This window comes from Ursus arctos, unplaced genomic scaffold (assembly GCF_023065955.2).
Source record: "Ursus arctos isolate Adak ecotype North America unplaced genomic scaffold, UrsArc2.0 scaffold_22, whole genome shotgun sequence".
NCBI classification, from domain to species: domain Eukaryota; kingdom Metazoa; phylum Chordata; class Mammalia; order Carnivora; family Ursidae; genus Ursus; species Ursus arctos.
The window spans coordinates 45,422,732-45,447,396 of record NW_026622897.1 but is presented as its reverse complement, the minus strand read 5'-3'; the positions used below and the strand labels follow the sequence as shown (position 1 = coordinate 45,447,396).

The window sequence follows — 24,665 nt, the reverse complement described above, 5'->3', positions numbered from 1 at the left end:
GTGTTGAGGAGCAGAAAGCAGTCCCAAGTGGCATGGGAGGGTAAAAAAGGATGAAGCTGGTGGGTGATGATGGTGTGAGTGAGGAGGGAGGATGGTTTGCTGGGACCATATTGTGAAGGGTATGGAGTTTGTGCACAGATACCTTGGGGTCATATCCTAAAGAACCATAATTCTGAAAGCAATGGGGAAGATGGTTGGAAGGGGATAAGAAAGGACTGTATATATATATGCATGTGTGGGGAGAGGGAAGGTATTATGGTTCCTTTTTTGAAGTGGTGTTGGCGTAACTTCACTAACTGAATATAAGTAATTGGAGTTTATAAGAATTAACTTCCCATATTGCTTAAGTAGAATTATTCTTTAAGTATCAGATACATGACCCTTTTAAAAAAAGAAATAGATAAAATAACTTCATTATTTACTCCTAATATCAATATAATACATATTAGTTTCCAAGTAAGGATGTGATAGAAAATGGATTAAAAAAAAAAGGGTATAAATGAATCACAATCGTGCCACCAGAAAGATTGTTTGCATGTGACTCTTCAAATGTGGCTTTAATTCTACTACCTAGAACTAGACACTGAATAAGATTTAATGATGCTTAGAGTAATTTAGACAACTGGGGGCAAGCTCCTTCTAAGCAGAAGTAAGTATAACAACTTTGGTCTTACTTTGCATGGTGAAACTTGCCAAGGAAGACATTTATTGTTACATTATGATAATTATAAGTTATTTATAACTATTCCAAAAATGTGCTAAGTCTTATGAAAAACACAGTTGGAAATTGTTTTATATTTTGCAATACACACTTGTTTAGCATTTATTTTCTGCTTTGAAGCAAAAATAAAAAAATGCAAGTAGTAAAACTGAATCATCCCTCCAATCTTCAATTACTTTCAAGTGGAAACTCAAGTGCTAAAGAATTGTAAATGTTATTCACTAGTTCAGCACTCTTTAAGAAATACCAATAATATGTATAACACTAAAAATTGATTTATCAGTGAACAAAATATAGGTTTTGTGCCTGCACACATGGAGTTCAAAATCTTATTTAGTTTAGCAAGATATTCCTCTCTGCTTTTCAGAATAGAAAACCCATTTTTAAAAGTCTGGCTCCATTCCCCATTTCCATGAAGTACTCTTGTACTGTTTTGACTCCTGCAGCTTTATCCCTTCTCTGACATCCCGTAATTCTCAGAGACCGTGTCATTATTATACAATTTTGGTCTACGTCATCAGAAAATGATCTCTGTTAAATGTGTCTAAGTCCTTTCTCCTCAGTAAGATTAAAAAAAACATTCCTTAAAGACAAAGACTTGGGATGGGGGTAGGAGCCAAATTTTCTGAACATCTAGTAATAGGAAGGAATCTAGTATATTCCTGATAAAAGCATTTGAATGTAACTGAAAATCTTATTTGCTGGGAGCCTGGTTCCTGACCATATGAAAAGAGAAGTCAATAAAATTTGTTTTAGCATGGATACCTCACAGTACTGGTGCAAATGAGGGAGATCTGGTAAGAATTTCCTAATGGACTCTCATGGCATATTCTTCTTTTCACTTGTTATCTTAAAGGTAAATTGTTCATTATTTCCTAAAAGTGTTGTAGAATTTAAGTGTCCCTAAATGATCTAAACAACAATCAGTTTTCCATTTCAAACTATAGTTAAATTACGGCTCAGTTGCACATTAAATTTACAAAGAGGGAAAGAGGATTGCTTGATATTACATTACCAAATTTCCAACTGATTTAAAGCTGTGACAAATTAGAATACAGTTAGACTATTAAAATAGCAAGTTCTGCGAATCCTATCTGTACTTTGGCATTTTGAAATAAGCTTGTTGTTTTTATTTACAAATTTCTTTAGAAGCACTTTGAAAATCTATTTACATGATTTTTAAGACGTGCTTTGAACAGGCATCTTCACAAAGTACAGCATAGTATCCAAATTAAGTATATTGCTTAAAGGAAACAAAAGCTGTAAGGAAGCTTAAGATGAAGATTTATGTTGATAGAACTATGACATGCTTGTCCTTTATTGTAGCCTTTAAAGTTTAAAATCATTCTGTTCAAGGTCATTTGAATGGCTATCTTCACTATCAAGTGCTTCTAATTGGTGTAATTGGTGTTAGAGATGAAATTTTTCAGAAATGGGAAAACAGCCTGGGATATTTATGCCATGTGGTAGGTATGGTGAAGGCATACAGCTTGAGACTGAACGAAAACAACCATAAAGAAAAAGGAAAAATTCCACAGGAAAGTTCTTACTCTATACGAAGTAGAATTTGCTCCTCAGATTACGCTAACCCAAATGTTTTTATTTTCTGTTTTACAATGGATGCTTCTGGAGCCAATTTATTCCTATTAGAAGACATGTCTACTAATTTTTAAGAAGTAGAAATACTTTCAAAACTGGATGAACATTTTCTCATGGTGCTGTCATCATCCATCTTTTACAACCACAAATCCCCTTTCCCGCTCTATGGCCATATCTGGGCGAGGCCAATAGGAGAAAGCATTTAATACAATTTTTTTTATAACTTAATTGCAAATTCTAAAGTCAAGCAAAATAAATGTAACATTCCAAAACACACATGGCAGAATGTTTTATTTTAACGTGAAATATGTGGTTGGCCACCATTATGGTAAAATCTAAGACATCACAGGCAAGAAACAAACCTCAGTCTTCCAAAGAACAGACCAACTGACATTGAGAAAGAATCATTTTAATAGGTCAAAGAAGATCTTTATACCCCCCCACAAAAAGGCTCTCCCTTAAGGGCATCTTGTACTTTTCATGTTTATCTATTTAATAGTCCTGTCTGCTAGCCACGGGGACCAAGGGTAATCAACTACATTTCTTAAAGACAGAAACCACACCCCTCTGCTTTTTTGTAAAAAGTCTAGCCCACTATGGGTGCTTAACTGCATGTCATTAACAAAAGGAGTTATCTACATACAAATCAACCACACAAGAGGTAACATCCCAGTTGTCTCCCTGAGCGTCATTCTGATCCTAGAAACAGATGCAGAAACAAACCAAAGCGCAGGGTATGGCTAATGAAATTTAGGGTATCTCAAGTCTCAGTCGGCTAATCCTATTTATGACATCTCACCAAGTTTCAGGGTTTACAGTAGTGTATTACGAACAAGTGATACTATAGCAGAAAAAGCAAAACAAAACAAACAAAAACCCACATCAAGGACAACTAAAAACCGTGTTAGTGTTAGTAAGAGTTCATGCCACAAAGAGAGAATATGGTCCACTGCTCATGGTCTGTTTCTCTCTCTTCTTGCTTCTGAAGGGATTCAGGCCAACCAGCCTCCCTCACCAAATGTGCCACTTTGGCCTGCGGATTTTGACCTGAAGGCAACTGAGACCCTGCAGGCTCAAGAGAAACTTCTGCCCCTCCCATAAATACACAGAAGAATCTCAGTTGGGGGTCTTTCCCAGAACAAGGGTTATTCGCAGAGACCAATTTTATCCAAGTGACCCATCTATATGGCAGGGCAAATATCTAATATCTGTTCTTCTTATGGCCCCTGTGAAGTGGACTCCTTTCCTCTGAAGTCTCAGACCCCTGCCCAGTTTTTAGCTCAGGATGACATATACACCTTATTTTGCCTATCTATGAGGATTCCCCAAACGTTTGTCATTAAATTTGATTTTCTTCTGTTCATCTGTCTCATGTCAATTTGATTCTTAGTCCACCTTAATTCTTTTTATAGTATCCATTGCTGACCAAAAGCCTGTACCAGATAAGAACATAAATAATAAAGCAGATGCTAGGTTTTTTTGTTTTTGTTTTTGTTTTTTTTTTGAATTCGTATTTCAAATAGGAATTTCTAACTGATGTTTTCTTTGGAAGATTATGAGTAACAAAGCCTCATGCTCTTTGGATGTGGAGCTCCTATTTTTCAGGATAGCTAAGTTTAAAAAAAACCTTGTTGGTGGAGACTGGCTAATACAGGTGATCAGAAATGTGGGTACGTATTCACAAGGAAACAAACGGGAACATTATGAGTTTGGGTTCTCACTGACCTTCAGGTTGGTATTGTGCTATGATGGTCACCGTCTGTCCCGCCCCCTTCAACGCAGCCGCAGCCTGTTCATGAGATGCTCCACGGAGGTCAATACCATTCACCTGGAAAAGGAAACCAGAGAATTTTAGTATTTCATAAGGCAGATTACTCTGATAGAAGAAAAATGTTTCTCCACTGAGAAGCTAAGATGATGTCACCTGCCTCAAAACCTCTCCTGTCCTACCAAGGCATTTGAGCGTTACTTAGCAAGTTTCAGGCTCTTGACCACTTTTAGTTAGCAGAGACATGAAATTTCATTTTGTGGCGTTTATGGCATGTCTGGGTTGAAACTTTGTCTATGCATGTCTACAAGAATTTTAGTGTGTGCATTTAATATGCCTCTGTGAGTTTCCTAGATTTCTGGGGTGGATATGAGCCTTCAAAATTAGAGGAAAAACAGGATAATAGGGATAGACACATGTAATGTACATAGACGAGTATGTGCTGACAGATTAATATATTCAGATGAGGTTCTGGGTAGACTGTATGAAATGGGGCTGGCTACCTGCCAAATCCCTCTTTTTGGTCATATGCCTGGTCCTGTCATCCCGAGCTTGGTTAGACAGCCCTGAGCCTTGTTCCAAAATAAACTTGACTGCCCCATTTCTCATGTACAACTCCAGAATGAATTCTGACAAAATGAAATAAAGAATGCCTGGAGTCTATGTTGCTGTTGTTAACTCCCATTTTGGGGTCAATGCCAAAAGAGAAACAGAACATCTAAAAAACAAGCACAAAACTCTGCCGAGAGGGAAAAATCATTCTGAAGTCAAATTTAATGAGAAGTAAAAGCTAAAATCTTTCTCAAATCAATTCAGTCTAAGTCAACATAATATAATTACTGAGTGCTTTCCAACGTCAGGGCTCTGTTTGTGCCCCAGGAGAGGGACTCTGGGTGGAGGACAAAGGTGAACCAGGCAGGCCCCTAAGAAGCTTCTCTGCTTCCACTGAACACACAGTAAGTCTAGTTTTCTAACCTACATAGAGCTGGTTTTTTGCAGTTGATGCCGCAATTCTGCTTCCTTTTATTTACAGAGAAGTTGGCTACCATCCATGACAAATAATAATAATAAAAAAAAACCCCTTACCAGTTGCATGTAAAATACAAAATCTTACTTTGTCTCTCATCTATCCTCTTCGACAATGATACTGGGTGGTGGATGGTGAGTTGCTTCTGTCTCCCTGTCAGGCCTGGAGTATCTATAATCTTTAGTTCCGCATCCTAGTCCTCTCATAATAGCTTTGTGAAAGTCTCCTTTCCACTTTTATAATTGTCCATGCCTCTTCCCTGGCTTTCTATTCTGGTGAGCTCCTTACTGAGAGCATGGAGGACATGGTAACATCGAGAAGTCCACTGAGCTGGGTGTGGCCTGACTGTGAGACTCACCAGCTAAGCCACTCTCCTTTCACCTCCTGAGACTCAATCCTCTTCGGCCTTGGAAGGAAGCGATTGTGAGACTCTTTGGGTCCAAAGCCCCTTTGAAATATGGAATTCGGATTTCCTTGTTAGTAGATGGCAGTCATTTCAGAGACTGTCTAGGTACGGATGAGTCAGAATATGACTCAGACAGCCGGAAGAGACAAGAAAAGTAATAAGATGTGGGCTCTTGCCTACAGGAAGCTGAATGCACAAACCTTGTGGGTCAAATAATCTCTTGTCAAACATTAGGGTTAACTTCTTGTTAAAAAAATAATATATGATCATGGTCAATGAATTCTAATGTTTCATAAAGGTACCTAAGGAAAAGTAAAAAAATCTCACCATCTTCACTCCCAGAGTTAACCAATGTTAGCAGTTTTCTGTGCATACTTTTTAGAAATCTACTGTATGTGTGTGCACGCACACAATTTTCTGTGTCTTTATATATTTTAATATATCATCACATTTTTAGTTAAGTGAGTAGGATCAGATCATATATGTATAATTCTATAACCTGTTTCTGTTTTGCTTTTCATTTAACAATATATCTTGGACAACTTCCATATCAGCTCATACCATTTTATCTTTTTAACAAGAGTCTAGTAATCCACAATATGGATGGACCAGCATTTTTTTCAAAAGGATCCCCAGCATTTTAAATTATAAGGTTGTGTCCAGATTTTTGCTACTATGAACACTTAGGAAGGTGTTTCTGAAGGGTAAATTCCTTGGAAAGATACTTTCTAAGTCACAGGCATTATTTGTTTCTTTTAATTTTCTCTTGTGTGTTTTTAACATGATTATTTATTCACTAAGCAAACAAACTAATAAAGGAGAAAGCAAAAAGAAAAAGGCCAGAATCTTTTTGCCCAAATAATGTATTGATATAAAAAAAAAATAACATGTACATAATGTACATATATGAAAATTAAAGCAAAATATGAAAGGCGTAAAAATAAAATGGTCCCTCCAACTCTTATTACTTAAGGATAAGCATTTTGATGGCTTTTTGCACATACTACCGATTATTTTTATGAATATAAGTAGGTTTATCAAGTTACAATTTTAAAATTTTATACAAATAAGATATTTTACACATAGTTTTATACCTTTATTCTTTCCACTTACTAATATATCTTTTTTTTTAAAAGATTTATTTATTTATTCGACAGGGAGAGAGACAGCCAGCGAGAGAGGGAACACAAGCAGGGGGAGTGGGAGAGGAAGAAGCAGGCTCACAGCGGAGGAGCCTGACGTGGGGCTCGATCCCATAACGCCGGGATCACGCCCTGAGCCGAAGGCAGACGCTTAACCACTGTGCCACCCAGGTGCCCCCACTTACTAATATATCTTAAGAACTTTCTTCATTCACATATTCCTATACATTGTCTCATCCATTTTGATAGCTGTGAAGTGTTCTGTTATTCAATATAAATTTATTTTACCAGTGCAGGGTTGATGGACCCTTAGGTTGTTTCAGTATTTTGCTATTATAAACAAAGCTACAATAAATAACACATAACAACAAGTTGCTGAATAAAGGGTATGAGTGTTAAATTTTGTTGCTATTGCCAAGTTATCTCTAAAAATTCATACCCCTATAAATAAAATATGACTGACTTTCCTCACAGTCTTGTAGAAACTGCATATACTTCAATATTTGACCTTTGCCATTCTGATACATAGATAATTTTATTTTTAAATTTTGCCTTTCTACAATTATGCAGTTAAGCATCTTTTTTATGTTTGCTGGTTATTTACATTTCTTTTTGCATAAAATGGCAGTTTCCTTATTTCACATATTTTCTATTTGTATAGTTTTTAAAAAATATTTATTTATTTTTGAGAGAGAGAAAGAGAGAGTGTCTGGGGAGGAGGGACTGAGGGACAGGGAGAGAGAGTCCCAAGCTGACTCCTCACTGAGCGTGAAGCCCAATGCGGGACTCGATCCCACGACTGTGAGATCACGACCTGAGGGGACTGCTATGAAGTACTAAATGCCTTAGAAACTTGTTCATCCAGCACTTATACATTAGAACATTAAAGTCATTCCCATAGGAGAAGGGACATGCCCAAAGTCATACCGGAGTAGGCATAGGGTTGGACCAGCCCCAGGCTTCTCTCATCTAGCCCAGGCTTCTTCCCACTGTAGCAGATGTGCCCCATTATGGGTGTGTGTTCATTTTCTACCGGGCCAGTAATAACCAAATCTGGCTATTATCCTGAAGAATACCACACTGCCCAGGTAGCTGTTGATTTTCCTCCAGGAAACATGTTCTCTTCCAGTTGTATTTTTCAAGGTCACTTTGACTCTTATTTCCCTCCCTGAGGTTTTGAGTTTTTATCAGTAATCTTTCCTCACATAACATTTTTAGATGCATTCAAAAACAGTTTACATCATTGATAGGACATTTTATTTTTTAAAAAATAATTTTTTAAAAGATTTATTTATTCGAGAGAGAGAGAGAGCATGAGTGGAGGGAGGGGCAGAGGGAGAGGGAGAGAGAGACTCTCAAGCAGAGTCCCCTGAGCACAGAGCCTGATGGGGGGCCTAATCCCATGACTCTGAAATCAGGACCTGAGCAGAAACCAAGAGTTAAATGCCTAACTGACTGAGCCACCCAGACACCCCAGAGAGGGAGAGAGAGTCGTAAGCAGACTCCAGGCTGAGCATGGAACCTGACGTGGGGCTCAGTCCCACGATCCTGAGATCACGACCTGAGCTGAAACCAAGAGTTGGACACTTAACTGTGCCACCCAGGTGCCTCTGATATGACATTTTAAAATAAAGTGCCCCAAGTGTGGGGCACCTGGGTGGCTCAGTTGGTTAAGCATCTGCCTTAGGCTCGGTCATGATCCCAGGGTCCTGGGATTGAGCCCCACTTTGGGCTCCTTGCGCAGTGGGGAAGCTGCTTCTCCCTCTCCCTCTGCCCCTGCTTGTGTGCTCTCTCTCTCTCAAATAAATAAAATCTTTAAAAAATTAAAATAAAATACCAAGTGTGATAGAGCCTCTTATATTTATCATTTCTGTTTTTCTACTTTGAACTGGGAGATTGGACGTCACTGCTCTTGAGTTTGACAAGTATAACCAGTTAACATTCATTGAGCCTCAAGCATGCTCATATACTTATTATATATATTATATATCAGGGAATTATTATACTTATATACTTATTATATTATTATACTTAGATATTTATACATTATTTCATAATCTTTAGGAGGCTGGGATTATTTTTCTGACTTTACAAAAAGGAAAACTGAGCTCAGAGAGAATCACTAACCTGTTCAAGGTTAAACAGTTGGAAGACGTTAAGGATTTAAAACAGTCTAATGAAAACTCCTGAGCTCTTCATTCTAATTCCTACTGCTCTTCCTTTAATATTCTAGTCAATTCTGAGGGGCTATGCTTATAGCATTCCAGTTCTGAAGCTTGCCTTTCAAGCTCACTGAGATGGACAGAACAGAGTTGGGTGTGGCACCCTGGTCAGCTCTACGATGGCCCCAAGCAACCTGGTTTAAACATCATGACCCAGTTTATAATGATTTGATCATGCCAGGCTGAAGCAAAAGGCTTTGGGCAGGCTAGAAAAATTCCATCTAGTGCTGTTTATGTATACAACGGTCACTGGATCATAGAAAAAAACTAAATTCTGTTTGTTATGACATGTTTTTCACAACCAGGTTGGTAATCAATAGAAATGTAAGCACTTCTAGTTGATTCAAGTAGTTGTAGGTTTTATTCAGATGCTAATGTGAAGGTGAATAGTATGTCATGTCCAGAGTCAACCCTTTTCCTGTTTGTTTTTAAAAGATGAGTATTATGTTGGCTACTTCAACCACGAGGGCCCCTGCCTTGGAGCTCCAGGGGTTATCTGAGTAAATGACACTATGTTTTCCAGTAATATTTATTTATTTTTTAGTATTATAGAAAGGATGATATCAAGGGGTGCCTGGGTGGCTCAGTCGGTTAAGCATCTGCTTTCGGCTGTGTTCATGATCCTGGGGTCCTGGGATGGAGCCTCTCACTGGGCTCCCTGCTCAGCGGAGAGCCTGCTTCTCCCTCTGCTCCTCCCCCTGCTCCCTTGCTCGTACTTTCTCCCTTTCTCTTTTTCTCTCAAATAAATAAATAAAGTCTAAAAAAAATGGATGATGTCAAAATCAGAAAATATCAGAATTGGGGAGAGCCCATTTGTATGCATGTATGCATGTATGATTCAGCCACCTTACATATTCTTATATCCTTGTCTGCCATCATGTTGACCTTTTTATTTCTCTAATTTAGGCATTTCTGCATCTTTGCACATGCTATTTTCCCTAGCTAGAACATAATTTTTCATCCGTTTTTCACCTGGAAAACTTCTCCCAGTCAAAGATTCAGTCAAAGCACTATGGAATGTGCTTACTTGTGAACTCCTGAAGGCGGGAGCTCATCTTGCTGGCACTTGTGTCCCTAGCATAGTGCCTGGCAAATAGTAGGTACGTGATCACTAAAGAGGTAAGTGAATGAAGAAGCAAGTGAATGGGTGGAAAATATATTCAGGTTATGTTATTCCAGGCAAATGATTATCTAAGCTTGATGTGGCACTGGCTTCACTCTGATGAACTCACTGTCTTTCAGAGAAATCCATTTCCCTTGGGGTCAGCTCTCATGATTAAAAAAAGAAAAAAGTTCTTTGTGTTGAATCTAAATTATCTTCCTGGTACTTTCTACCTCTTGGTTCTAACTCCTCCTTCTGGGGGCTCACAGAGCATTTCTTCTTTCTTATTTTTTCTTCTTTTATATGATTCTCTAACATTTGAAGACAATTTTCTCATTTCTAAGTTAAATGACCTCACTTCCTTCCTCATCTCTCCACATCATTCTTATCAAGTGATCACTTGCCTCTGCTTACATACTTCTAGTGACAGGGAACTCTTTCCTCCCCTAGTCTTTCCATTCCATTTTGGAGTGGCTCTTGTGAGTGTTATTTCTAGAATCTTGATATTATTTAATACCTGATCAGAGACTCAGTTGAATGCATGTGAGGTGAAGTATGGCAACAGGGATGCTTACTTATGGCTATTACCCTTGAATGTGTACCCATCTACAGCTAAAAGCTGCATCTACAGCACAAAGCTGACAAATTTGGTTTTTAAAAACTAACCATTTTAGTCATTTCCTCTTCCAATTCAAGAGAGGAAGTGAACTTGAGTGACATACAGCTATTATTAAGCAATTCACTGCTCGACAGAGGACACTGACAGCTGAACACACAATTAAGCAGCAGGTGGTAAACACTAAGACAGGAAAAGGTCAGAAAGTTCTGGGAGGGAAGGAAGGGCCCCTACTGAAGGTAGGAGGAGGTATGAGAAGGCTTTCTGGAGAAAGTGAGATCAGAAACAACATATGAATGAGTTATCCAGGTAAGGATGGATGGGAATGCTCATGGAGAGCTGTGGTAGAGGAGTAGCACGAGTATTCCAAGCAGAGAGGGAGGGACATGTGAAAGTCTGCAGGTAGGACAGGGCTTGATACATCTGAAGAAAAGAAAGTAGTTGTCGGCAAATGGCAGGGAGGGGAGAAAGGAGAGTGGGAAAGAGGTGAGAGATGATGGGGGGAAATGAAGGTGACGATGACGATGAGGACGGTAGTGGTGGTGGTGATAGCTGACAAGCACAGAGCAGTTACTCTGTGGCAAGCACTGTTCTAATTATTGCCTGTTATCAATTTCCTTAACCCTTGTAATAGTTCTACGAAGTAAGAACACATAATAATGCCCATTTTACAGAGGAGGAGATTGAGGCACAGTCATTAAATAGATTGCCCAAGGGTCTACTAGTAATAAATGGCAAAACCAGGACTTAAACTCAGGCAATCTGAATCTCTCTTTGCTTTGCTTGTGCCTCATGATCATTCTTATCCTTGAAATTGTTAATAAAGCTTGATAGTCAAATTCCTAAGCGTTCCTAACTATGACATATTAATGCTTTTCAAAGACCAGGCAGTGCAGGACATGAAAAGCCATATTAGCAAATTTGGAGTTTATTTTGATGCAATGGGGAACCATTTCTCAGCTGAGAATTGAGAAATATTATGTTACCATCACTCCTGTACCCTAGGAGAGCTTACAGCTAGAGAAAATGCAAGAGGAAGGTGCTGTTGCCAGCCCTGGTAAGAGCCTCTGGTGATGAATGGATCCCTTTGGAAATGCTTCTCATAGGGCAGCATCACTCGTTGTGGTTGCTTTGGTTTTCCACCCCAGCTCAGGTCATTTGCCTGCTATGAAAACTGTCACGGGAAGAACACTGGTTTAGAGTTGGAGGGCCAGGATTCAAATCTTGGTCCTGCCCCTTCTTAACTCCAGGACCTTGGGGAAGTTACCTAACCCCTTTGAGCTTTAGTTTCTCCATACGCAACAAAGATATTAATGCTTATATTTTGCTGGCTGGTTGTCAGGATGATTAGAGAACGTAATAAAGTACTTAACGTAACACTTCACCCACTGAGTAGGCCACCAAGGTTGCTATGCCTATTAGAGCATATCTATTATCTACGAACCAGGATTGTAAAATGGCTTTTATTGGCAATGATGAAATCAAAGAATAGATTTAGTGTGAGACTGTCCTGGAATAAGAGTAGTTAAAAACTACAAATTTAACTGAATTGTCGTGAAAAAGTGCAAACGAGTGACCCAGTGGGAAAGGGGGAGATAATTGGCACCAGATTTCAATTAAAACTAGTCTGTACAGAACACAGGGGACTGTTTCAAGCACATTGTTTCATAGGTGGGGGTCTAGTTGGTATGTGGCAGGGGGCTGCAGGGAAGAAATTGGGGCAGAATCTAAACTATTTCTACTTTATTCAGAGAGACTAGGGATAATAAGAGCAGATGAATTAAATGATGTAGAAGGCTCCAACTTTTCTCAGGAGGGAAGAAATCTATTTTCATTTTCCTAAAGTGATGTGATGTAGTGAGGTGGAAATTTGCGATCAGTTGCTCACTCTGTCACTAACTTACTCAGGCCAGCCACTGAGCTGCTGAGGGAAGTGGAATGTTCTAGGCCCACCATCTCTAGGGCCCCTGTAATTCAGAATTTGATGATTTCCATGGCTTGAAAATAACATCCCCAAAGCGTTTTACAGTCAGTAGGAAATTGTTTTCCCACCTCATATTTCTTACTAAATAAGGTGGGACATAAACAAATATAATAAAAGCTTCCCATGTATTAACTGATCCTTATCACATACTTGTGAGGGAAGCAAGGAAACTATAAATATCCCATTTAATCTTGGATTGTGAGCAGGCTAGAATGGCTCACACAGACCGTGGAGAGACAGAGAAAAACACCGTGCCAACAGAAGTGGAGCTTGAATGCCAGGTTAAAAAGTTTTGTCAGTAAGTGGTGGTGGGGAAGGGGGGGATACAGAGACATTTAACACAATCTGACTCGTGTTTGGGCTAGGATAACTACGGCAAGAGTGAAGAGTTGGAGTTGAAGGACTAAGGGACGAAAAATAGGATAATCAGATGGGAGACTGTTGCAATATTACAAATGGTTGATGATGAAAGCCTGAATTAGAAAACTGAGAATGGAACTATGGGAAACGGGGCATAGACTTGAGAGAGGACATAGAGGGAGGTTCTCGATAGCTATTCTCAAATACATCTAGGGACTAAATAGAGTTTAAATACTATTTATAATAATGTTGACTGGAAATGGGAGCTGAGAAAGGTGATCAGGGAAGTGATGATACCATTAGAATGGGAACGCAGGGTAGAAAGTGGGTTTGGACAAGAGGATAATGTATTTTGTTTTGTTTTGTTTTAAAGATTTTATTTATTTATTTGACAGAGATAGAGACAGCCAGCGAGAGAGGGAACACAAGCAGGGGGAGTGGGAGAGGAAGAAGCAGGCTCCCAGCGGAGGAGCCTGATGTGGGGCTCGATCCCAGAACGCCGGGATCACGCCCTGAGCCGAAGGCAGACGCTTAACGACTGAGCCACCCAGGCGCCCCTGCATTTTGTTTTGAACATGTTGAGCTTGCTGTGTCTCTTGGAGCTTAAGGAAAGCTTAAAGAAAGAGTTGCACTAATAATCAATTTAGTTTTGGGATTCTTAAGGCCAGTACCCCTATCTGATTAGCCCCAGATGTAGAAGAGGCTTGCTGTACAAAGGTTAGATTAGTTTACAACAGTGCCTGCTACATAATAAGGACATATAATTATGAGCTATTATTGACCCCTCCCCTGACACACACGAATTGGCTAGTATAAAATTGTCTCAGTAAAGACTCAGCAGGACAAGGAGAAGTCCTAGGGTCAGAGGTACTGAAAGAGGGAGCATGGCACTCTGGAAAGCACGGTCCTAGGAGTGAGGAGTCCTGAGTTTCAGCACCAGCCTGCTGTTAGCTTATTTCACTTTGGGAAGTCTGTTTCCCTCTCTGGGGCTCAGTTTCTTCACCTAGAAAGAAAGCCTCATACTAAATCACTGAGGTCCCCCCTCCAGTGCTTCGTAAACAAATATATTCCATGGCCAATATGTTTTTTGTTGACAACGTGAGAAAAACAAACAGTTCATTCAGTGATAACTTTCCAAACACCCTCGAGCCTGCTTAGAGTGAATGAACTATAAATTGTGTTTGAAGTGGAAATTTCTAATTAAGCTCCTTTCTCCTCCTGGAGGCTGTTGTGCTTGGTGCAGAGTGATAACATTTCTGACAATAGCTGCGTGAGAGCTCAAGGCCAGAATCCACGTGGAGCACAGGCAAAATGTAAACTGGCATTGGATATTTACATGGCTTGGCAGTTATAATTAACTTTATTTTTTTTTTAATTTTTTAATTTTTATTTTTTTTTAATTTTTTAAAGATTTTATTTATTTATCTGAGAGACAGAGAAAGCACAGGCAGGGGGAGCAGCAGAGGGAGAGGGACAAGCAGACTCCCCGCTGAGCAAGGAGCCTGATATGGGGCTTGATTCTAGGACCCTGGGATCATGACCTGCACAGAAGGCAGACGCTTAACTGACTGAACCACCAGGTGCCCCTTAACATCCCTGTTAAATTTGGCTTGCTGATGCAAAAAATAAACACATATTAAAAAAAAAGAACATTTTGGTTTACCAGGCCATTTATAGAGGGCTGATCATTTTCAAGTCTTTAACTGAAAATAATCCAAATATTTTCATATATATAATATTTTATTATATATTTATATATTATGTTTATATAATTTTATTATATACTTATATATTTATATATAGAATTTATAATATTTATATATTTATATTATATATTTATATATATAATCTTATATATAGTATATAATTTTCCAAACCCAATTTAGTATAGGCTAAAACACAGTAAATAACGTAGGATTCATGTGTTTTGAGTAACAAGAATATATTGCAAGACTATGTAAGCAAAAATAGTTGAAACTTTTAACATATTATACAAATACAAGATGACACTCGTATCTCTGGCTCTGATTCTTAACTCTAGACTTGCAAATCTATGTGCTTACTTGACATCTCCAGCTGGACGTCTAAGATTTTTCAAACTAATCAAACTCTTAATTTTCTCCTGAACTGGTGTCTGGGCAATTTTGCCACTTTCAGCAAATGGATAATACAACCATCCACCACTCAAACCACTTAACCAAGAACCTACCTGCCAACCTTACTTCTCTTTCCTTCCCACTTCCCCGTGCAATCCGTCAGCCTGTCTGTTTACTCTAGCTCCAAGCCATATTGCAAGTCTATTTTTTTCCAACTCCCCCATTCCCCTTGGCAAAGCCACTGCTTCTCCCAGGGATTCTGCACTAGCCCCCTGACTGGGCTCTCTGCTCTCATGCTGGCCCCCCCACATTCCCTCTATCCTTTTCGGCCCAGCAGCTATTGGGATCTTTTCAAAATGTATATATATCAGACCATGCCTCCCTCCTGCTAATTTTTTTTTTTTTTACATTGACTTCATCTTGTACCTTGCCTTGATCTTGACCCATCTTTCTGATTCCATCCCCTTCCACTCTCTGCCTCCCTCACTATTTCACAGGCACAAGGGCCTTAGATCTGCTTCACCTAAATCCAATTTCCTTCCAGCCTTGGGTCACGCGTACCAGCTGTCTTTCTGATCATAGCGTTCTTCCTTAGCAATTCTCACATTTGATCCCTTATTTTTAAAAGTCTCAGCTTATAGGTTAATTCCTCAGAAAGCTCTTTGCTGGCTACCCCCTTTTAAAGTAGCCTGGCAGCCTATCTTTAACATCCTTTTTCAATTTCTCCTGGAACTTAGATCTACCTGATATTGTGTTATTATCCCACCTACCCCAAGAAAAGCTTCCTGTGAATAGGGACTTTGTCTCTTTTGCCTCCATACTTTTTCTTTCTTCTTCTTTTTTTTTAAATATATTTTTTATTTATTTCACAGAAAGAGAGAGAGAGAGAGAGAGATTGATTTCAAGTAGGGGGAGTGGCAGGCAGAGGGAGAGGGAGAAGTAGGTTTCCCACTGAGCAGGGAGCCCGAGGCGGGTCTGGATCTCTGGGGTCATGACCTGAGCTGAAGGCAGATGCTTAACCGACTGAGCCACCCACGCCCCTGTCTCTATACTTCTAAGGCCTGCAACACTATGCAGATAGTTCGTAACACTCCTTGAATTAATAAATGATTATAACTATTAGATCACATCATTTTATTTAAATCATTAAAATCTGACTACCATTTATTACATACTTATTATGAGCCAGGTAGTGATCAGAGTCCTTTTCAGAAGGAATTTGTCCTCTAGGGGGAGAATGGTTGATTACACTGGACTCACTGAATCAGAATCTTTGAGGGTGGGAACTAAGAATCTTTATTTTTGAAAAGCTCTCTGACGACAGATGCTCGGTCAGATGTGGGCCCCTCGTGTGGAGATGTAGCTCCTTGTCCTCCTAGGCACTCTTGCTGGTCCTTCATACATACTTGGTTTTAGTCTCAAGTTGGACTTGAACTTTGACTCTTTTCAAACTCCCTGGCCTTTGGGGGCTCTATCACCAATGAGGACGTAGGTAATAGCAGAATGGCTCTGGAACCTCCTTTGGGAGCGAACACATGAACAGGAAAACAGTGACCCATACAAGCCACGCCAGACCACTCTCTTCATTCCAGGCTTCTGTCTGCCGTACTGCACGATGGGCATGGGTGTCTGTCGATACGAGTGTCTCTCAGAGCCACAGAAAGCTGTAGATATCATGGCAGAAGTATCCTTGAAGCTCTCATCCCATGTCTCTCTCAATGCCCTTGAAAACATGGCTGTAAGGAATCACTCACTTACGTATCACCCAAGCCCACAAACTGCTCGGGCAAAAGGTAAAACTCTGGGGAGTGAGGCTAAACTCCTGCCCTCGGAGATGTGCTTTGCATCTCACCCTCTAAGCCCTCTCTTCTGGGATGTGTGTGCTTCCAAGCCAGTGGATTCCCTTAGGTTAGTGCCAGATTTGAAGCCGAGGACTTTCCTTGATGGATGGTGGTAATAACAGCAACCTTCTGAGTTTGCTCGGCATGTTGTCCCTTCTAAAATCAGTGACTGACACCAAATGCGCAGTTATTTTTTTAAATTTAGTTTTCTGCAGTTTCTAGGTTTCTGATATTAAACTATCACTAAATTTAATCTACTGTTAAAAACACCATCAATAGGAAATTGATCAAATAATTATGGAATATGATGTAGCCATTAAAAGCAATGCTTAAAATTCTCATACCAACAAATAGCTGTGATATATTGCTAAATTAAAGAATGAGTTAAAAACTAGATATATATAGATAACCCTCCTTACTAAAAGAGAAAGAAAGAAGGAAAGGAAGAAGGAAGGAAGGAAGGAAAGAAGGAAGGAAGGAAGGAAGGAAGAAAGGAAGAAAAGAAAGAAAGAGAAAAAAGGATATATGATCTTACAGAAAATGCCTGAAAGGCTCCACAACCAAACCCCAGGAGAGGTTGCAGAGGGCTGTGGTCGGGAGGCCCTGGTGGTTGGGCGCGTAATGCTGAAGAGGAGAGAAGGGGTTACATTTCATTTTATAGCCTTTAGCAGCACCTGAATAATTCTTAAGTGAACATGTATTGTCATATAACAATTTCGAAAGTTATATAAGAAAAGTTTTAACAACTGAATTTGAGGTTTGTGTTGCTTTGACAGTAAAAATCAGAAAGGGCTGCCACAGCACATTAAAAACACAGTGGTGTTCTTAGAAGAGGTGAGAGTGGTAATCAAATATTCACATATTACATAAAGCTCCTGAACAGACTGTTCCAGAGCATGTTCTTTAGGGCCATCACCGTACTGCGTGTTGGGAACGCACTGGTGAAGAAGGCAATGGCTCTGCCCTCAAGGGCTTACAGTCCAACGGTAGTTCTTGTTCTCGACTGAGTATAGAAACATGGAGAGGGGGGCCCCTGGGTGGCACAGCGGTTAAGCGTCTGCCTTCGGCTCAGGGCGAGATCCCGGCGTTATGGGATCGAGCCCCACATCAGGCTCCTCCGCTGGGAGCCTGCTTCTTCCTCTCCCACTCCCCCTGCTTGTGTTCCCTCTCTCGCTGGCTGTCTCTATCTCTGTCAAATAAATAAATTAAAAAAAAAAAAAAAGAAACATGGAGGGGGGATACTCTCCTCAAAATGTCAGAGTCTGGGGTGAGCTTTGGCATTCGCTGTGCAAGGCCCAGGTATGTTAAATGTTCTGTAACGTGTGGTACAGTGAAAAACAGTCCTTCCAAAAATGCAGTAGCACCTGCAGTAAGAAACACTGGATCACATAAATCTGCTAATTCCAAATGAGCCTTAATGTGATTATAGTGCAGGTGAAAGAGGTTCTTGGTTCCTTCCCCCCACCCCCACCTGCATGGATGACCTTAATTATAAGCATTAAAATCAATTTTAAAGGAAGAAAAGAACCTGTCATACCTGTCAAATAGCCCATTTCTAAAGCACTTGAAAGGCTTCAGTAGGAATAAGGTGCTAATGGAATTATCTTGGTCAAAAACCATGAATGAAAAACTCAAACTCTGGCCACTGTGTGCAGGACCCATCTGATGCTTGTTTCACTACTGTTCCTTACGACAATGACATTCTTTTGTGTTTGGGTTTATGTGTATCTTGGCATCTGACTGTTGTCCATAATTACATCATAGCATCTGTCCTACTTATTCCTTACCTAAAAATAAGGTTATCATCTCACTGCCTAAAAGCTCCCAGGAAACCGGTCTTCTGAGTTCAGGCAAATGTGTCAAGGACTCCTGAATCCTCTTTCTGATTGTTTCAGTGTCAGATGAAGGGGAAGAGATCTGAACAGACATGAATGCTGAAAATCAAATTGTACTTACCACTATTGCTGAGAAATGATATTTATTTATCTATTGTCCCTTCAAAATATCTTTTACTTTTCTTTTTTTTTTTAATTTGCTACCCTAGCCCTAAGTCTCGATCTAGACTATTGCAATAGACCCCCTCCCAACTATTTATTTTGAAAAATTTCAAACTACAGAGAGATTTGAAGAACTGTACATAAAAATCCAGACATTTTCATCAAGATCCAACAGTTGTTAATATTTTGGTACATTTATTCTCTCTCCCTCCAGCTCCCTTTCTCTGCCCCTCTCTTTCTCTTTCAGAAGAGACACACACATAAACACACACACTTGTTCTTTTGGAACCCTCTAAATATATGACAGACATCATGCCCCTTCCAAACCTAAAATACCAGCAAGTCATCTCCTGAGAATAAATATACCCACAGTATCATTATTAAATCAAAAAAGGTAGCAGCAATTTTACACCATCCAATATACTATACCTATTCAAATTTTCTGAGTTGCCCTCAGAATGTCTTCTATAGATTTTTTTTCTTCAATCCAGATTGAATCAAGTTTTATTCATTGTGTTTGGTTGTTATGTCTCTACTCACTATTAACCTAAAAAACTACCTTCTTTTTTCTTTTATTGAGTTTCTTTTCTTTTTTTCTTGCTAAGACTTCAAGCTAGATACTGACAGACTGCTCTACCTGATTTTGTCTAATTGTTTCTCCCTTATCAGAATCAGGTCAAACATTTTTAGTGATATTTAGTGAGTAACATTGTGTACTTCTTACTGTATCACCTTAGGAAGACTATAAATGTGAGATTGTCTCACTGTTGGTGATACTAAGTTTGGTCACTTGGTTAAGGACCACCAGATCTCTCCATTCTAAAGGCACCTTCAGAATGACACCCTTGTAAATAACAAATCTGTGGGGTAATTTTTTGAGATCATGTGACTATCCTTCTTCCCAGTAAACTTTCATCTCAATATTTTTTAGTATCTATTGACTATGCTTGCCTAAAACAATTATTTTACTTAGGGTTGTAAATTGGTGATTTTGTACTTCTCTATTTTTTTTACATTTTATTTATTTATTATTTGAGGGGAGAGAGAGCATGAGCAGGAGAGAGAGCAGGAGCAGGGGGAAGCAGAGGGAGAAGCAGACTCCCTGCTCAGCAAGGAGACCAATGGCTGGGAGGGGAGGGGGCTTGATCGCAGGACCTTGAGATGATAGGGAGATGAGTCATCTGAGTCATCCGACTGAACCACCCAGGCTCCCCTACATCTCTATTTCTGCTAGAATCATTAGCTGGTATTCTTCTGTGCAAAAGAACTTGCCTTTTATTCTCTCTTTCTCAGTATCATTATGGACTCATGTGTTTGTTTTTATTTATCAAGATACAATCCATTACTGTGCAGTAGACTTTTTTTTTTAATTTAAAATTTATTCACCTTATTTTAGAGAGCGGGGAGGGGAAGAAGAAGAACCAGACTCCAGGCTGAGCACGGAGCCCAATGTGGGGCTCGATCTCATGATCCCACCAGGACCTGAGCCTAACAAGAGTCAGACGCCCAACTGAGTGGGCCACCCAGGTGCCCCTGTGCAGATTTCCAATTGACCTGCAAACCTTCCTCTAAACTCTGTGTGTGTCTCTCTCCCTCCCTCCCTCCCTTACTCCTTCTGTTTTTCTACTCCTACTACTTTGACAGCCATCTTGTATATCATGGACAGTCTACTTTTCTCTACATACTGCTTTTCACATTTTACACATGTTCCTCAACGCTTGTAGGTTATGTGAAAATTTTCTATCTTACTATTCCTCTCTCTACTCTCTTAGGACCACAGACAACTCTGATGAGAGTTGATCTTGTCAATCCTCCCATTTCACAGGTAAGGAGACTGAGGCCCAGGAAATGAAGTCACTTGCAAGGCCACTCTGTATTCATGGCAGAGGCCAGATGAGAATGCTAGTGTTTGTTTCCTTATATTATGACATTCCTCCTGTCCCAAGCAAACTGTCTGCTGCAACCAGAAGCTTCCTGCACATCCCTATCTCAGTGCCATTCCCCGTGGGCCTTTCCTCCCTGTCCTGCTTCCTGTTCCCTAGGATTACCTGAAGCCTGGATCTTCCTTCGTGTCCACATCAAATTCTACCTTCCCAGGCCTCCTATTAATGGTCTGTACCATTCACTTGGCCATTAGCCTCACAACCTGGCATCATTACATGGATTTTTGTCCCTTATAGTGCTTTATTGTTTTTTAAGGTATAGCATTCAAGTTCATTTTAAATAATTAAAATAATGCAGAAGAACAGCAAGGAAATTAAATATCTTTTTTCTACTATAACTTTCAGGTAACCACTGATAATAAATTGAATATATAACTTCTGTATATTTTTCCCCACACATGTATGAGTAATACCCCTCGCTATAGTTCTGATATCTAGAATAGTACCTGACACATGTCAGTGACTGAAAGTATATAGTGCAAAAAATACATATATTTACCTTCCTATGTAGTTACTGTTTTTAAAAATAGATCACACAACACAGTGTTATGTAATTTGCTTTCTTTTTCCATTTAAATTACTTTTTTATGAATCAGTGTCACCAAATAGCCTGTAAGCCCTATGAGGGGAGTCCCAGCCAATATTTTACTTCTCTTGTATTCCCAGGATATGGCACAAACTCCCTTCCTCTTGAATTATTGTTTAGGCTGATGACAATTACATGTGCCTCATGAATCTCTTCCTCTACTCTGGAGAGGTCTTAAGGTTCACAAAGACTTCTTTTCCTCTAAAGAAGCATCATTAACCAGCTCACCAAGAGTTTGGTGGCCAATTCCATTGGCTAATAAGGAAAAGGAGACACACTAGAAAGTAGAGACAGGGGAGCTACTGCAGGGGGTGTGCAGGATGATGACAAGGAGGCAGTTTTCTTTAAGGATGGAGGGTTTTCTATGCTGGAGCTGCTGTCGTGGATATGGCCTCTTCTGGGAAGTGGATCACACAACATAGAGCTTTAACTCTAAAAGTCAATGATTTTATGAAAAGTTTCTTTCTGGTCACTGGGAGAACCAGAAGAAGTAAGAGAGAGTTCAAAACTCTTCTGAGAGGACAAACTCCGTAAAATCAAAAGAGTGAGAAAGAACGGCATCCTCTGGAATTACCTCTCCGTCATCACTTCCTTTGTTCTCTCAAGCATGTATTAGGACTTTGCAAAAGCAGCCGAGGCTGTGTGCAGTCTTCCACCGTCAGTCCCAAGTGAATATTGTAAACATCAGAAAAATTTCCATTTACACAGAGAGGTATTTTCAGTCATTTAAATTTTTCTAATTACTAACCAATTCCCTCCTTCCAGGCCTCCCAATTTAGCACACAGAATGTTGCTCCCCACAGAAAACAGCTCCCCAGCGAAGTGAGTTTCCATGGTTAGTTGCCAGAGCTCTGGATGTGAACAAAGCCAAAAAGCCACTCTCCCTTAGAGAAAAAACATCAAGTAATCAGATTCCACTGCCAAGGTTTGGTTCCTAGCACAAAGTAAATGCTCAGTAAGTAATGGGAAGGAAGAGAAAAAATTGAGGAGAATAGGAAAGAAAAGAGAGAGGAACAAAGAGGGAAGAAATCCAGTGAAATTGGCTTTCTTCAAACTGTGACCAGAAATTTAACTGGGAGCAAGGAAGTTGCTGATAAGGATAATACTAGTAACCAAATACTGGGCAAGAGGGTACCCTGCTCGGTACATTAGCTCATTAATGCTAATCCTTCCAATAACTTTTCTGAGGCCAGGTTTTAAAAGGAGGAAATTGAGGCACGGAGAGATTAAAAGCTTCCCAACCAGCAGAGGTGGGTTAGAGCTCTGCTGTGTGTGATACAGACAGGGTCCTTTCTCCCCAACACTTACGCTGTCCTCTTCTGCCATCCTGGCTGCCTCCAGCCTCAGCTCTGCAGGTGACACTCCTCTGACAGCCACCAATGCCGGGGTGCTGCTGAATCGACATCCCCCCACACATACATCCCTTTACAAGATGTCACAAAAGGATGACTTCTAACAGCAGCCTTAGCTCCTGCCAGTGCCTGCCATCACTGCGGGCTGCTTTGTCTTTCCATCTCATAAACAGCCCCTTCTGGGTGTGTTGTCTCTCAGGGCTGCTCTCTTTAGCGCCCCCTTCCCCCATCATCATCATCATCCTAGTGCAGGGGTCAGTTCCCTCCAGCAGCTCAGAAACTTTGGGCATTATGGAGAGCTCCACAATCCCTCAGAGCATCTGAATCACTGTCAAACCCTTTTACGTTCCTGTGGCCAAGTTCAGTGCCTCCCCACCCAGCTCACTCCTTGAACTTAACTGTACTTCCCCCTATGCTGGGGCCAGCCATGGGAAAGGCTGGCTGCAGGCGCTGACCAGACACAGGCTTGCCACATCTTGTGAGATGGGCCAGCATTTAGTTAGTAAGTGCAGGGGCGGTAGTCGACCCAGAAAGAGGAGCAGCTCTGGAGGCTGCCTGAGACCAGGACCGGGAGCTCAGACTCCGTCCACCTCACCAACAGTTGCCAGCGCCAGAATGAAATGCACACCGCAAGCCCTTGCTGTTCTTGTTGCTGGGAGTTCTGTGGAACCCAGACTCATAATTGCAGATTCTTTAAAATCCCCTTCCAGTATCTTTTCCCTTCACAATCTACAATCACATGCAGCTTCCTATTGTTTTGTTTCCTCTTTTGCCAAATGTCTAGCTGCCTGGAAAAGTTACCACATACACTGTCCTGCAAGGGTAGGATCCCTTGATTCTCCGACACGGTTTCCCACTCTACCTCCTCCGTCTTTTCCTCCCACCATCCCCTGAGAGTCTCACCTCTTTGATCCTCTGTTGATCTCTGCATCTGCATCTGTGACAACATTCCATCCGCTTCCCCTCCCTTACCTTTTCTCTGCGCTGTCTCTACTCCCTCCTCCTGCCGCTGATCTCTCTCGCCTTTCTCCTACCCCCTCCGTCTGACCGATCTGCCTCCACTTTCTTGCTACATCGTCTTTTCTCTCCTCTGGTTGATTTCTCCTGCTCTTTTGAGAGGACAGCCTACGACTTACTGTGTTTACCACCTAAGCAGAATTTTATTCTCCCTTTGAAGCCCAAACTGACTTTCTGTGAGAACCCTATAATTACACTAATAGAAAATTAAAAAGTTTTCCTATTCTACCATTAATACAGCTAAAACATTGGGGTGGCTGTCAAATATAGGCAAACCAGAGGACCTTGCTCTCAAACTGAAATAAAATGATCTCTGCTTGCATTTTCAAGTGCTACCTCAGACTGTCTTGTTTATATTTAATGCTCTGTGGCTCTCAGTCAAGGACAAGCCTTAAGTTAGGGTTTTTCTACATCGGGCTTCTAGGGAAGCTTCCTGTGATTTATAGGGCCCTGGAGCTGCTGTAACACATTTTTTAAAAAACCCACTTGTTCCTGTCTAATGTAGAGATCTGCCACATATCGAGAAACTGATAGAATGTTTGCCCTCCTTCTTAACTTTGCTATTAAAAGCTGAATATTCTAAATTCCAAGGTTGCCTCCCCATCTACCCCTAGGTCCTTACCTAGCATCAGCCAGTTAACAGCAGCTTAACTTTGGGTTTTGGGTATGGGCACAGCTCAAGGTTCACATCCCCTCTATGGTAACCTCTATTTCTTATTCATCCTTCACCAAAAAATCATTTCCTCTTAAAAGCATGAAAACATCATTGTGTTGATGTAATTTTAATATGTACCTCAGATACAAAATATGGGGTTGAAGAAGCACTTAGGGGAAAAGTCACATTGGAAACTTATGAAAGGACTAATTGAAAACCATGACTATTAGA

The 24,665-nt window shown here is 40.3% G+C and overlaps 1 protein-coding gene across 13 annotated transcripts in view; it reads right to left on the bottom strand.

The window, feature by feature from the left end:
- Positions 1-24,665, bottom strand: part of DLG2 (discs large MAGUK scaffold protein 2) — a 1,327,559-nt gene that overhangs the window by 288,494 nt on the left and 1,014,400 nt on the right. For all 13 annotated transcript variants that reach the window (XM_057316878.1, XM_048217415.2, XM_044390952.3 and 10 more), the window contains one exon: positions 4,046-4,148. In XM_057316878.1, the coding sequence (XP_057172861.1) occupies positions 4,046-4,148 (103 nt within the window). The remainder of the gene's footprint in view (positions 1-4,045; positions 4,149-24,665) is intronic.